This window comes from Dipodomys merriami, unplaced genomic scaffold, assembly GCF_024711535.1.
Source record: "Dipodomys merriami isolate MVZ:Mamm:240054 unplaced genomic scaffold, mDipMer1.0.p SCAF_35, whole genome shotgun sequence".
In the NCBI taxonomy this organism is placed as follows: domain Eukaryota; kingdom Metazoa; phylum Chordata; class Mammalia; order Rodentia; family Heteromyidae; genus Dipodomys; species Dipodomys merriami.
This window is the reverse complement of record NW_027205048.1, coordinates 142225-156633: the sequence shown is the minus strand read 5'-3', so window position 1 is coordinate 156633 and position 14409 is coordinate 142225. Positions and strand designations below refer to the sequence as shown.

The following is a 14409-nucleotide window of genomic DNA, read 5'->3' as shown; positions in this document are numbered from 1 at the left end:
GGGATGAGGTGGGATCTCAATGTTGTTTTGCTTTGCATTTCTTTTATGGCCAGAGAAGTTGAGCATTTCTTCATGTGTCTATAATCTTATCAGATAAGCAGAAAAGCAGAAAAGCTATATTCATATGACCATATAAGATGATGTTAAGCGAAATGAACCCCAAGAGGTTTTCCTTTGTTGTTGTTGTTTTTAATGTATTGTGTGATTTTTAAATTCTTTTGTTTGTTCTTCCCCTTATGGTATATCCCTGTTGATTTTGGTACCTTGCATCTTACATATACACTTATCAAATTGGGGGAGGGGAACAAGATTAACAAAATGCTGAAAAAAGGACACAGGATGATCCATTGTAACAATGAGACTCACAGGACCCTATGTTGGAAATGGACTTTACAACTTTGGAGGGGGAGACTAGGGAAGGGAAGGGATAGCAGAAGAAAAAGGAGTGAGTAACTGCTCAAGAAGAAATGTACTCGTTACTTTACTCATGTAACTGTAACCCCTCTGTACAGCATTTTTACAATAAAATTTAAAAATTAAAGTTTTCTTTTTCCATTGAAATCATTGACAAGTATAGACCAGACTATTCCAAAATACCTACAAACAATACAGTCTGAAATTCTATAGAGTTCTTCACCTGTGACCTCCCAAACCAGCTGTATTTGTTAAACTTTCATTTTTGCCAAGAAGAGAAGTAATAACAGACACTTTGAACTCTCACTTCTCACACAGAAAAGCAATGATTTCATCTGCCTCCCTAGTAAACCCCTGTGTCAGGATGTATTTGTCTGAAAACACAGGAGCATGAACCCATTTTTAAGAAACTACACTGACTCCCTTGTCAAAACCAGGATATTTAAACATTCCACTTCCTACAGAAATGAGAACAGCAGCTATCTCAGGCTAGGCTTTCCTTGTCTTCAAAATCTTATCTCGCAATCTCTTGAAAATTCTGTTTTAATAAGATTATTGAGCCCTCTGGCTCATTTGAAATGCAAGCTGTTTTTAATTATCAGTGAGGAAATAGGCCTATGGGACCAGGTTACCCAGTCTCTTAAATAACTGATCAATGCACCATGGCCCTCAAAAGAAGGAAATTCCAGAGCTTCAGTTTGAAGAAAAGGGGCGGAGTGTTTTCTTTGATCATTTTGTCTAACATGACCTATTATTTCCACTGTTTTATTTTTTAAATTGTAGAAACCTCAAAGATTCTTACCAAGCATCTCCAAAGATTCCTATAACCAAGAGTGAATCTCTTGTGTTGACTAAGTACTGAGCCCTTTTATATTCAAATGCAAGATAGTTAAAAAAAAAAATCTGTGCCGGGCGCTGGTGGCTCACGCCTGTAATCCTAGCTACTCAGGAGGCTGAGATCTGAGGATCGCGGTTCAAAGCCAGCCCGGGCAGGAGAGACCGTGAGACTCCTATCTCCAATAAACCACCAGAAAACCGGAAGTGGCGCTGTAGCTCAAGTGGTAGAGCGCTCGCCTTAAGCTGAAGAGCTGAGGGACAGCGCCCAGGCCCAGAGTTCAAGCCCCACGGCCGACAAAAAAAAAAAATCTGTAAGCAGGAGCTAACAGAAGAATTGAGATGAATTCTTGAGACATCTAAACAGGAAAGAATCAGTCAAACGCTCATGTCCAACTGGCCAGGAGGCAAAAAGAACTTTGGAAAACTGAGATGCCTCAGGAGTAGAGAGGCATTACCCCTTTGCAGGTTCAAGGGCAAGGTACACTTGCCCTTAGCCTTCTGCAGTTTTGGAAACCACGCCTTGACTAGTATTAGCCATATTTCCCAACTAACTCACACCCATCCACCATCTCAACTCACAGAATGCTACTTGCTTCCCTCAGTTTCCAGGTACAATTATGACTTAATCAGAAAGTGTTCCCTGAACTTTTTTTCAGCACTGCCTTTTCCAAGTGACATCTACTGCCAAGTCTTCTGCAGCTCTGCAGTCACAGTTGGAAAAAAAAGTAAAGCAATTGGATATCTTCCCTTTAAAATATCATTCAATTAGGCCTTTTGTAATACATACAACATAACGAGATAGCCTTACCAATTCTAAAGAAATTGCTAGTGCATTTCATCAAAGGCACAATAATGGAAACATCGATTCACTCCTCACTGAAAACATCACTCTTTGATGCTGCTGTTACCTTAAAGCTAGCACTTTTCAATTTCTCTAGAAGGAAACAGCTACCTCCATGCATGCACATCAAAGGGGAGTGTAGTCTGAAATAATATTTGTGTATTAATCTTAAGTATATTTGTATCTTCATTTACTCTTGCATACCATCACTCTCCTTGGATTGAAACCACCAAATTACCTCCCAAATAAAGAAAAAAAGATCCCCCTACAGCTTGGATGACTGAGGATAGGTGTTTTATTACCATCTCTGCAAATGTTGCCAGGGGCCTAATCTCCCTTCGTACACCATCTATTTAAAAGAAGGATGACCAGGCACTGGTAAGAATCTTTATGGGTCTAAAGAACATTCAGCTACATCTAGCAAAAGATGTCAGCAAGAAGGAATAGCTAAGGAATAATGTATCTGGAGATGTGTGGTGTGATTAGGAAAATCCATCAACACCCACAGCCACATTTCCAAATATTTTTACTAAGTGTAAAAGCAGCCTATCAAGTCTGAGAGGATTTTGATGGCATTATATCCACATGGTACTTCATGAGCACTGCCCCAGAGCTTCTCAGTGCTGTAGAGATCTCAGAATGAGAGACCACTAGATAACACAAGAGACATACTGAATTTGGTTTATTAACCTATGTGTGTGTGCAAGTGTGTATATGTGTTTGTGTGTATGTGCATGTGTGCACATCTCAGTCGTGAACTTGTGACAGCACAGACTTGCTAGGTAGATACTCTACCACTTGAATCACATCTCCAGCCCTATTCGTTCTGGTTATTTTTGAGATTGGATAGGTTTTACTTTAGGTCCAAATTGGCGTGAAATTGCAGTCCTCCTGATTTTAACCTCCCACATAGGTGTAATGACAAATGTGTTCCATCACAATCAACTGCTGGTTGAGATGGAGTCTTGTGGATAGTTTACCAGGGCTGGCCTCAAACTACAATTCTTCCAAATCTCTGCACCCTAAGTAGCAAAGATTATAGGTACAAGCCATTTGTTATCCAGCCTGCTTGTTCAGCTTCTTGGTTGGTAATCTGGTTTGTCTTTGTGGAAATATGGTTTATATGTTTGAGCTTCATATGAATAAATTATCTTCCAACTGTCTAACAACATTGAAATAATTTTACTTTTTAAACTAGAGCTTCAATAGCTCTGTTTTTACTAAGTATCGAAACTCAGAGACTATCTGAGATTTGGCTAAGGCTCACACAGTATCTACTTGATGCCATGAAAGAAACGTATTCGCAAAGGTTTTTGCTCTGCAAATGTCATGGTACTGTCCTTAGGGAATTGCATTAAGCACCTGGCACCCACCATGAGGTTTTGTTAATGAGAGATAGAAAGGTTATGTTGAAGTTATTGTTTAAAGGTGCTGACATCACACACATACACAGACAAACTCACAACCACAATCATTCACAAGCATATACCGAAGAGTAGCTGTTTTCAAATCTAAGAAATTAGAGAGAAGCTACTTCAAACAAGGTTATTGTGTGGACATCTCTCTGCAGGAGAGTGAGTGTAATTATCTGTGCCTTTCAGTGGCTGATTCCACAACACCATTACATAGTAGCTTGGCATCTGTTCTACAGTTCTGGAGATGGCAGGAAGTACAAAACAAGGGCCAGTATAAATTCCCTATTTCATATGTATAGGTTGTACAGTGGGTTTGTTTCAACAACATGAATTCATCCACAATTCATCCATTTAACAGACATTTGGAAATAAGATCCAATGCTGAATCAGAGATGATGGCTTAGGCACATGGAAATAGCAAAGATACTGTCCAGACTTTGCAACTAAATGGACAGAATTAAGGAATACTGGAAGAAATCCAGCAATGCTAGGGAAAGGTCAGGAGTTTGTTTGAGTAGTACACTGAAGCTTCTGAAACACACATGAGACAATGTCCAATCCACGTACATGGATTTAGAGCTTTAGGAGTATTAACTGTGTTGGGGTATCTTTAAGGTCTTATTTTTTTTTTTACAACAAAACGCACTTGTAAGAGGCTTTCTTTCCGGAGCAATAGTATATTAAAATTTCACCAAACCTCAGGATCATGGTATAATGAAATATACCTTAGATAATATGCATTCAAATGCTGCCACTTCCCACTGGTGAGTGTGAATAACACCTTATCCTCTTCCATTTCTCATTTCAAACTGTTTTCACCCTTTCATCCTCCCTTCCTTCCTTTACTTCTTCCCTCTTTTCTTTCCTCTCCCTCCTCCCTTCCTGTCTTCCTTCCCTCTTTCTCTTTCTTTTCATCCTTTTTTCCTTCTTCCTTCCATTCTTCTTCCTTTTTTTGGGATAGTCTTCCTATTTAGCCAAAGCTGGCCCCAAAATAACCATCTACCTACCCATGTGTAAAGATTATAAACTAAGATTTTAAGATTATTGTGGTTCACATTGAGCAATCTACATCTTTGCTTACATAATCACTACAAAATTATTACTGTATCTCCTACTTACTTCACAAAGTTATTTGGGGAAAAAAAGCTAACTGAATAAAATTTTAGAGAAGGCTATTTTAAAACTGTGAAATGTTGAAAAGCACCACCAACAAATGAAATATATACCTGCCAGTATATTTTGATACATAAGTGTAACAAAGGGAAGTTCCCTGCTGTAGACCAAACCAAACTTGTTTAGAATGATGACATGTCATTGAATTCCCTCCAAAATTTGAGTTGAGAAAACATACAATGGGACATGGCCAACCACCAGTCAAACAGTGCTTTTATTTTCACCTTTTGATCCATACTGTAGGCCAGCACCCAGTCTTCTTGCTTGGGATGAAAGAGAAGGCTCTGAATGAAAAAGGTAAGTCGATACTTCTGATAGGTCGCCCCTTCATCTGAGCTGATCAGGATGCTGCTCTCCATTTCCGGATCACTAAGAAGCATGATCTGAGGACAAAGGGGAGAAGGCATAGAATTAACAGAATGGAATACATACAAGACATTCAATCACAAACATAACATCGAATCATCTGTGCTGGTATATCACAGGCATAAAAATAAGGATAGCTGGACCTCTTTATGAAATATTGGTCCCTCTTCACTTTCCAGATTTAGTCTTCATTGCTGAATTGAGAACAAATAAAGGATAAATCTAGGTCTGCATGCACAGGAAGCCTTCAGTTCTGGCATTCTGAGAGCATATTATTATGGTCCTCTGACTGTGCCCTGACCTTGTGATTCTTACATCAATCTTTGTCTCTCCAATCTCTCTCTCTCTCTCTCTCTCTCTCTCTCTCTCTCTCTCTCTCTCTATCTATCTATCTATCTATCTATCTCTCTCTCTCTCTTCTCTCTCTCTCTCTCTCTCTCTCTCTCTCTCTCTCTCTCTCTCACACACACACACACACACACACACATATACATTTCTTATCACAATTGTAGTAAAGACTATTCTCTCAAATTACATTCCTTGCTCTTTTCTTTCCAGCCTCCTTTAGTGAATTGATTGATTTTAGTGGATTTTATGACTCTAGTGTCACAGGTATTTTTCAAAGCACATATCCCCAAGCATCCCTAAGCTAAACACTGCTGTGGCAGATTTGTCATCCTCAAGTCAAGTGGACAGAAACCGATGCAGTGAAAAAAGGCTTTTCTTTTATCTGGTTCTTCTTTTCACCTCTTCTAGACACTCAGTGATATTCCTTTCAATATGAGCATTCTTCCACCCTCCATGATGACCTTCTTGCTTCCCTCCACAAACTGTTACTCAGTGATGTCTTCTCGATTTTTTTTCAGTTGCTTTCCTTTTTTGTTTGTTTGTTTCAATTACCATCTTCCTGATGACAACTTGTAAAATGAATTTCCAAGTACCACCTACCTGACTTCATCTCAGTTTCAGACATAAAGACTCAACTAAACAGATCCTCCTGTTTGGATTTCCCATAAACACCTGCAGTAAAAGATGTCCCTCAGCTCTACCTTAGCCCTTTGGTTCTTGTTTTGTTCCTTGGCTCAGTGAGTATTTCCAAGCAAAGTGGCCATCATTCATCACTTTCTATAAACTCCATTTCCTGTGCCTAGGCTCTAGGTATTTGCCTCTCAGTAAGTCTTCGTGGCTATGGTGATTCCCTTATGTCTAACCATGGTCATCTCATTGTGTAAGTGTCAATTAGGAGAGGATCACAAAGGTTCAATAGATAGGGATATATGATCATATAAAATAATGTTTATTGAAATGAATTCCAAGAAATGGAAATAGGCTTTAGGTTATTTTACTTTTGTTGGTTTGTTTTTGTTCTCCTTTGTAGCTGTTTTTGATTTCTGTACTTTTTGTCTTATATGAAAGTTTATCTGTTTGGGGAAGGCAAGGAGAGCGCAGAAATGATGGGACAAAGGGTGAATAATGCAGCAGTGATACTCACTGGATGCTATGGTGAAAATGAATTGTACAACTTGTGGGAGAAGGGTGATCAGGAGGGAAAAACTGGGAGAAAATGAGGGAAGAGGTGACACTGGTCAAAAAGAAAAGTACCTATTACCTGACTTACGTAACTGTTTCCTCTGTTACATCACCTTTAAAATGACAATAAAAAATAAAATAGAGTAAAACATGAGCATAGCTCCACTAGATTACTGTAAAGCACTCTTGCCAATCTCACCAGATTAGCCTTATCCCATTCAATCCATTCTACATACTTTGGCCAAAGCAATCATCCCTATTATGGAAATCTGGTTCTGATCTTCTCCTTCACAAAACCACACTGTGGCTTACTTCCAATATCTAGATATTAAAAAAAATAAACCTTTGAATAGCTTGACAAAAATCTGTCCCTTTCTATTGTTCCCAGCTTCAGCAGTAGTTTAAATCTTTAAACTTTTGTTATCCAACTCGACTCAACTTCGAGTTCCTAGTATCTGTTGAGTGAGTGAATGAACAAGCGAGTTTATTTCCTATTATAGTTTCTTCTGTCTCTGAGTATACTGCTACCAATTGTTAGGGCTCATATTTTCTTCTGCTCAACATATACTAGTCTCATAAAGTCAACCTTAAAACCAAATGAGGCATTTGAGCTGCTCAGACTCATAGTCCTTTCTGTCTTTTATTTCTACTGCAGCTTCCAAGATAAGTTTACTTTTCTTCTCTCAAATATTTGCTTTGGCTTCATTGAAATAATTCATCATTAGTTATCAGCAAATTTTAAAGCAATGGATTCAGTATAACAATTTTCATTCATGTGTGAATAATCCAGGGCAAAGCTCTTGAATGGGCTCCACACAGACATGGAAAAGGCCTCTCCTCGCAGGTACCTGGAAGAGAGAGGGTGGATGGGTAGAACCACCCAGCTGCCCTTTCAAGGGCCTCCGGGGAGACATCTATGTGCTTGCAGAGTTGGAGAGTACAGACGCACTGCGTAAGAACAAAGTTCTCATAACCAGCCTTGCCTACTGCCTCTCTTGTACCAACGGGCTCCAAAAATAAGCAATGAAATCATTTCCCCCCAGTACAGAGAAATTTAACTGCTTATTTTATGCAGGTATAAAAAAAGCTTCATGCCTATGATTTTAATTAGAAGATAAGACCAACATCATAAATGGACTTTATTTTATATGCCATGAGTTACAATATACTGAGTAAGGGTTGCAATCAAATACCTTGGGCAAAGGGTTCTCTTGCTCAGTTTCTTTCTGGGAGTACATGCACACTCTCGCGCGCGCACACACACACACACACACACATTTGTATGCACACAGTTGCGTAGGCTGGCACATGAGTCTACACTCAAGTACCACACAGATGTGCATGCACACCTATGCAACACACTCCCCTAATGCAGATGCAATATAGACATGCAAGTATGCACACAAAAACAAATTTTTCTATAATATGGGATATTGACACTGGGTGGTGGCTTACGGAGCTTTTGTTTGTGAGAGTACATCTTTATTGAAACCTTTCTCTGACATTCTCATCAGAAATCCTTTTTATATTCTTTGATATCACTAGCAATGTCTCTGCTCCATCCCTGGTTTTCTGAGAAAAATGAAAGGAAGAAATAGACACCTATATATTCTGGGTTTCCAACCTCTGCTAGATACTTTACCTGATATTTTATTCAAAACTTACACAAGACATGGGAAGTGAACGTGATTACTTGCATTTACAGATAAGAAAACTGAAACTCAGGGTGGAAGCAATTTGCTATTCCGCCTCTGATTAACTCAAAATCCTCTGGCTACACAAAAACACACATACAACAAAACATACATACAGAATCAGATGTTTTTAAAAGAAGTCCAAAAGTGGGGGGGAAAAGCAGATTCAAGAAAGCCTTTGTCTTTCTCTACTCCTTGTCTACTATTGACCCAAGGGACACCAAAAATTAAATGAATAAGACTCAAAGCAGGAAATATAATGTTAATTGTTAATGCTACATGAGAAGAAGATGAGGGTACAGGGTACAATATCAAAATGAATGTAAGACCCAAAATGTTTCCTCATAAGCTAAGCCTCTTGGTAAAACATGTCTTATATATTATTGTTGCAAATACCTACAGAAAAACATCTCTTACTCATAGAATTTTTTGTTAAGCAGGCTTTCCCATTCAAACACCTCTGTTGACAAAGAATTAAAGTAAATGAATGAAGTGGATCAGGCAAGGCAGGAAGTAGTGGGAATCATGTCAAAATGGAAAGTACACATTGTTCCTCAAAATAAGTGGTTAAAAGTGTCCCACTGCGTTTATCAGGATACTAGACATTTCTTGGTTGGTATGTGACTCCTGGTTCAGTTGTCATAGTTTAGATGCACAAAACAAAGTCATTTAGAAGCCTTGCCTTTCAAATTGTATCTGTTGCTATGTATGCATATAATTTATGGGGTGGATGTTCAGATATTTGTAAACTCTGCATGTACTGGATTTTGATGATGTTATTCGGACAGCGATCTCATTAGAGGTGTTTGCTTTGTTTAGCTTGTTATTTTGTTTTTGGTGGTGGTGGTGGCTTGGATTTTGGTTTTGTTCTTGCTTTTGTTTCATTCTGCTTTCTTTGTCAAGCTTATTCTGATATAGGATCTTCAGTGGCTCTAAGTATTCTGGAAAGGGAGGGATATTTCACATGCAAGTTAGCAGGATGCTAATGCTATAGATTCTAGATGTAAATGTCTTCAGTGCAAATCCTAAGGCTGCTAATTAAGTATAAACAAGAGGAAGTTACTCAATTTTTCCAAGTCTGTTACCTTATCTTTAGAAAAAGGAGATAGTAAATGAACCTCCCTCACAAGACTGAGGAGAACATTAAATGAAGTCAAGATAAAGAGGCTTAGCACAGTGCCAGGTACATGCTTGCTAGTGGCTTACCTATAGTGTACTATATTCATTACCCAGGCTATCAGCCCACTAAAGCCAGAAAAGAGGACAAAAATGTTAGAGACAAACAGGATTTTGGACTAATTGCCCCCTTTCTGACTCCCATCATTCCTGACTTTTGTAGATAAAGTTAATGGAGATGAGGTGTAAAACCCAAAGAGTTACTGTGTAATAAGCAAGCTATTTTCAGTCCTGCAAGACAAAAATGTTCTAGATATCTTGGAGTGATGACATGCATAGGATTAACAATACCATATTGTATATTGGAAATCTGTTACAACGACCCATCTTGCCAGGCACTGGCGGCTCATGGCTGTAATCCTAGCAGCTCAGGAGACTGAGATCTCAGGATGGCAGTTGGAATCCAGCCTGGGCAGGAAAGACCTTGACACGCTTATCTCCAATTAAACTCCAAAAAGCCAGAAGTAGAGCTGTGGCTCAAGTGGTAGAGTGCTAGCCTTGAACAAAAAAGCTCATGGTCAATGCCCAGGCTCTGAATTCAAGCCCCTGGAGTAGCGCATGCATGCGCATACCTGTACACACACACACACACACACTCACACACACACACACACACTCACACACACACACACACACACTCACACACACACACACACACACACAAAGGTAAAAGTCATGTTCATGTGTATGTACGTTCATCACAATTTAAATAAATAAACTAAGAGACAATGTGACATTTTGTATTTTACATTCATTTATATACCTTTTGGAATCCTGATACTTCTGGAAGAAAACTACAAGTGCTTACCCTGCAGAGGGACACTGGTTAACTGTCAACTTGCTCAATACAACTGCTGCTTTGGATGAGCCTTGACTCTTCCCTGGGAGACTCCAGTCCATAATGGCACCAAACATGTCATCACCTTAAAAAACTGATGATCTCACACTAATGTCCATGGGTTGGGCCATTCACTATAAATGAATTGTCTGGGTCTCAGGTTAGAGATGAGTAGCTTTGGAGTTTACCAGCAAAAAACTAGCACAACATTTTCCTGTGTTACTTGAAATACTTCTTGCAGGATGTCACTAGCAGAGTTGAATACCAATGGGCCTGATTTTAATGGTATATGCCAGGACACACGGAAGTCAGGAAGCAGTCAAGGAAGTGCTTAGCTTGTTTGAAACATTTTGTAAGACCATATATATTTCAAAGTAGTCAAAAATAATCTTGGAGAAGCTTGGCACCCATGACTCATGCCTATGATCCTTGCTATTCAGGAGTATGAGATTTCAGGATCTCAATATGTAGCCAGCACAGAAAGAAAACTCCTTGAGACTCTTATCTCCAATTAATTAGAAAAATCCAGAAGTAGACATGTGGTTCAAGGACTAGAACATTAGCTTTGCACACACACACACAAAAAAAACCCAAAGGAAAACACACTGGCCCTGAGTTCAAGTCCCAGCACCAGCAGAAAAGAAAAAAAAACAGCCTTGGTCCACAAATCCCTCTAGAATGAACCCTTTCCTGCTGCTTCTGAGTCTAGCTAGATCATTGATATAAATGTTAATTTATTCTATTACTTATTCTTTGCTTCTCCTTGTTGCAAGCAATCTATCACAATGAGGTGAAAACTAGAGGTTCTCCCAATCTCTCACGGCTCAAAACCCCAGGAAGTCAAGGAAGCAAGCTCTCTCCCAGTACTATGAGGACAGCCTCAGACAGGCCTAAGCACACCTTTTTGCTGAAGAGAAAAAGCAGAGATGCTATAATTCACTGTGTAATGGAGTCCTGATGGTACATCCTGAGCACAGTGAGTGCTCAATAAGAAAAAGCAATAATATCAACAGAGACTTACAAAAAGTATAAAGGAGATGCCAGCATAGCTGACCCTAAGCCCATTGATATAATTGATATACTGTTGAATATTGATTTCCACACAAATGGAGTCTGAACGGATAAGGCATTTAATCACAACCCGATAACGTGTGCTTTCTTTCTCCTTCCTTCTTTCTCCTTGACCTAGCAGTGTCTCTCAGTGAGGCCAAAGAGGGGCTGTTCCCAGGAGACCTTTTGCAATAAATGCAGACATTTTAAATATCACAACTGGAATCAAAGAACAACTCATTGGCATCTGAGGGAAAAGCCCAGATAAAGCCGCTAAACTGGTGACACTGAACACTGTCCACAGAAAGAATGACCCAACACAGAATGTCAAAAGTCAAAATGAGAAATCCACTGAGAAATCATACATAGCCTACTGTGGGTAAAACCTGTAAATGACAGCTGAATTGTAAGGATAAAATATCAATACATTTAGGCACTCATTCACATGACCATACATTTAACACCACTTTATAAGTCACTGACTTTGTCAAGACATTGATCCAACCCAATACATTATACTGACCTTATTTCTACTTGTCCCTTGGGATCTAATGCATTATTAATAATAGAGCAAGTCAATTAAAAGTTACAAAAACTAAGAATTCATCAGCACAGCAAATATCTCTGTGAAAATTTGGGCCAAAGGACCCATTTTTAAAAGGTACTTCTCTAACACATCTATATAAATAGTCGGCCATGGCCCACCCATAATTCTAACCACTTGTGAGACTGGGATATAGAAGATCATGTTTCAAAGGCAGTACAGGCTTACATGTGAGACCGTTTATCAACCAGTTTCTTAATGTGGTGGCCTACACCTGCCATCCCAGTGGTGTGAGATCAGGTGTTTTGTTGTTCTGGAATAGTGTGGGTAGAAAAGTTCAGAAGACTCCATCTCAATGAAAAGAAGCTGAGTAGAATGGTACATGCCTATCATCCCAGCTCTCCTCAGAAGTCTAAAAGAGGCAATCACAGTGCAGGTTCATGCCTAAGCAAGAAGATCTTGTCTCAAAAATAGCCAGTGTACAAAAAGTACTTGTAATGTGGTTTAACAGTAGATCACCTGCCTACCCAGCTCAAATCCCAGAACTGCCAAAATATAAAAGAATCTATAAAAATGACGAAGTAACCCAAGCAAAGATGTTCAACATCATTAGACAAATATAAATCCATAGCACAATCAAATATTACCAGTAACTAGTTTTTAGAGAGAGAAATGTATTGGGGCACAACATCTGGAGCTTTACACATATAAGCAAACACCCTTCCTTGGAACCACACCAGCAACCTGTTTTCCTTTAGTTGCTTTTCCAATGGGGCCTCACTGGTTGCCTAGGGCTATCCTGGGACCATGATCCACTTACAGACACTTCCTATGTAGCAGGGATTACAGACATGAGCCACTGTGTCCAACCTCACCTATGATTCTTATTATTAAATTTAATAGCAAGAGTTAGCAAGGATCTAGAGAAATGAAAATGGTTCTGCCTGTTGCTAGGAAGAAGAAATAGTGAAAACACAATGGAATTCATTATGGTGGCTGGTGAAGTAGATAAAATAGAATTACTATATGTTTCAACAATTCTACTTCTGGGTATTTATCCAAACAAACTGAAAGCAGGTATTCAAAGAAATGTCAGTACACTCTCAACAGCATTATTTACCAAGGTGAAAAGAAAAGCCCAAGTGCCCCCTCACTGGTTGAATGTGCAAATGCTTGCAATAGAATACTATTCAACTATACCAAATGAGTATATTCTGTTTTGTTTTTGTTTTTTTTTTGTTTTGTTTTGTTTTTTTTTAATTGTATTTTATTTTATTTGAGAACATACTGTACAGGGGGGGCTACAATTACATGGGCAGGATAATGCATACATTTCTTACCAAGCATTGCAGCCTCCTCCTTTGTTTACCCTTCACTTCCCTTCCCCGCCTCCCCCCTCCCCCCACCCAATTTTACCCCCCTCCCCCCACCCAATTATACCCCCCCCCCACACCGACATTGTAAAGCTGGTTTTGACATGACATTTTGTACTTCTCATTGTTGCAACAGGTCCACCTGAATCCTTAAACGACTTGTTTGTCCCCATCTCCTCCACATGTTATACTGACATCAAATATAGTGAAAGCGGGGGTTACATTGTGGGGGAGGGACATACAAAGCAACAAAGAAATAATCTTATAAATGCGTTAGAAACACATGCATGAAAGAAACGAAAACATTAAAATACATATTTAAGGGTTCATTTTCCTAACATCACATTATCTGACCTTTTCCGCTTGACTCATACCTATACTAGATATTGCAAATAAGGGAAACCATGGGACCTATGCTTCTTTGGGCCTGGCTTACTTCACTTAATATAATTTTTTCCAAACCTTTCCATTTCCTAACAAATGGGGAAATGTCATTCTTTCTGATGGAGGCATAGAATTCCATTGTGTATATATACCACATTTTCTTGATCCATTCATCTACTGAGGGGCATCTGGGTTGGTTCCCTATCTTAGCTATGGTAAATAATGCTGCAATAAACATAGTTGTGCTGGTAGCTTTAGTGTGGTCTTGTTTGTAAACATTTGGGTAAATGCCCAAAAGTGGGATTGCTGGATCATAGGGGAGATCTATGTGAAGTCTTCTGAGGAACCTCCATACTGCTTTCCAAAGTGGTTGAACAAGTTTACATTCCCACCAACAATGAAGTAAGGTTCCTTTCTGTCCACATCCCCTCCAGCATCTGTTGTTGTTAGAGTTCTTGATTTTTGCTGTTCTAACTGGAGTGAGGTGATATCTCAATGTTGTTTTGATTTGCATTTCTTTTATGGCTAGGGATGTTGAACATTTCTTCATGTGTCTATTGGCCGTCCTTGTTTCTTCTTCAGAGAAGCTTCTCTTTAAGTCTTTCGCCCACTTATTTATTGGGCAGTTGATTCTTTCAGGATTTGTTGTTGGGTGGTTTAATTTTTTGAGTTCCAAGTATATTTTAGATATGAGACCCTTGTCCGTTGTATGGCTAGTAAAGATCTTCTCCCAATCGGTGGGCTTTCTATTGATCTTGCCAGCTATGCCACCAA

General features: G+C 39.1%; 1 protein-coding gene across 1 annotated transcript in view; it reads right to left on the bottom strand.

Moving 5' to 3' along the window:
- Positions 1-14409, bottom strand: part of Sorcs3 (sortilin related VPS10 domain containing receptor 3) — a 415789-nt gene that overhangs the window by 273177 nt on the left and 128203 nt on the right. The window contains exon 4 of the mRNA XM_069987921.1: positions 4905-5063. Within this exon, the coding sequence (XP_069844022.1) occupies positions 4905-5063 (159 nt within the window). The remainder of the gene's footprint in view (positions 1-4904; positions 5064-14409) is intronic.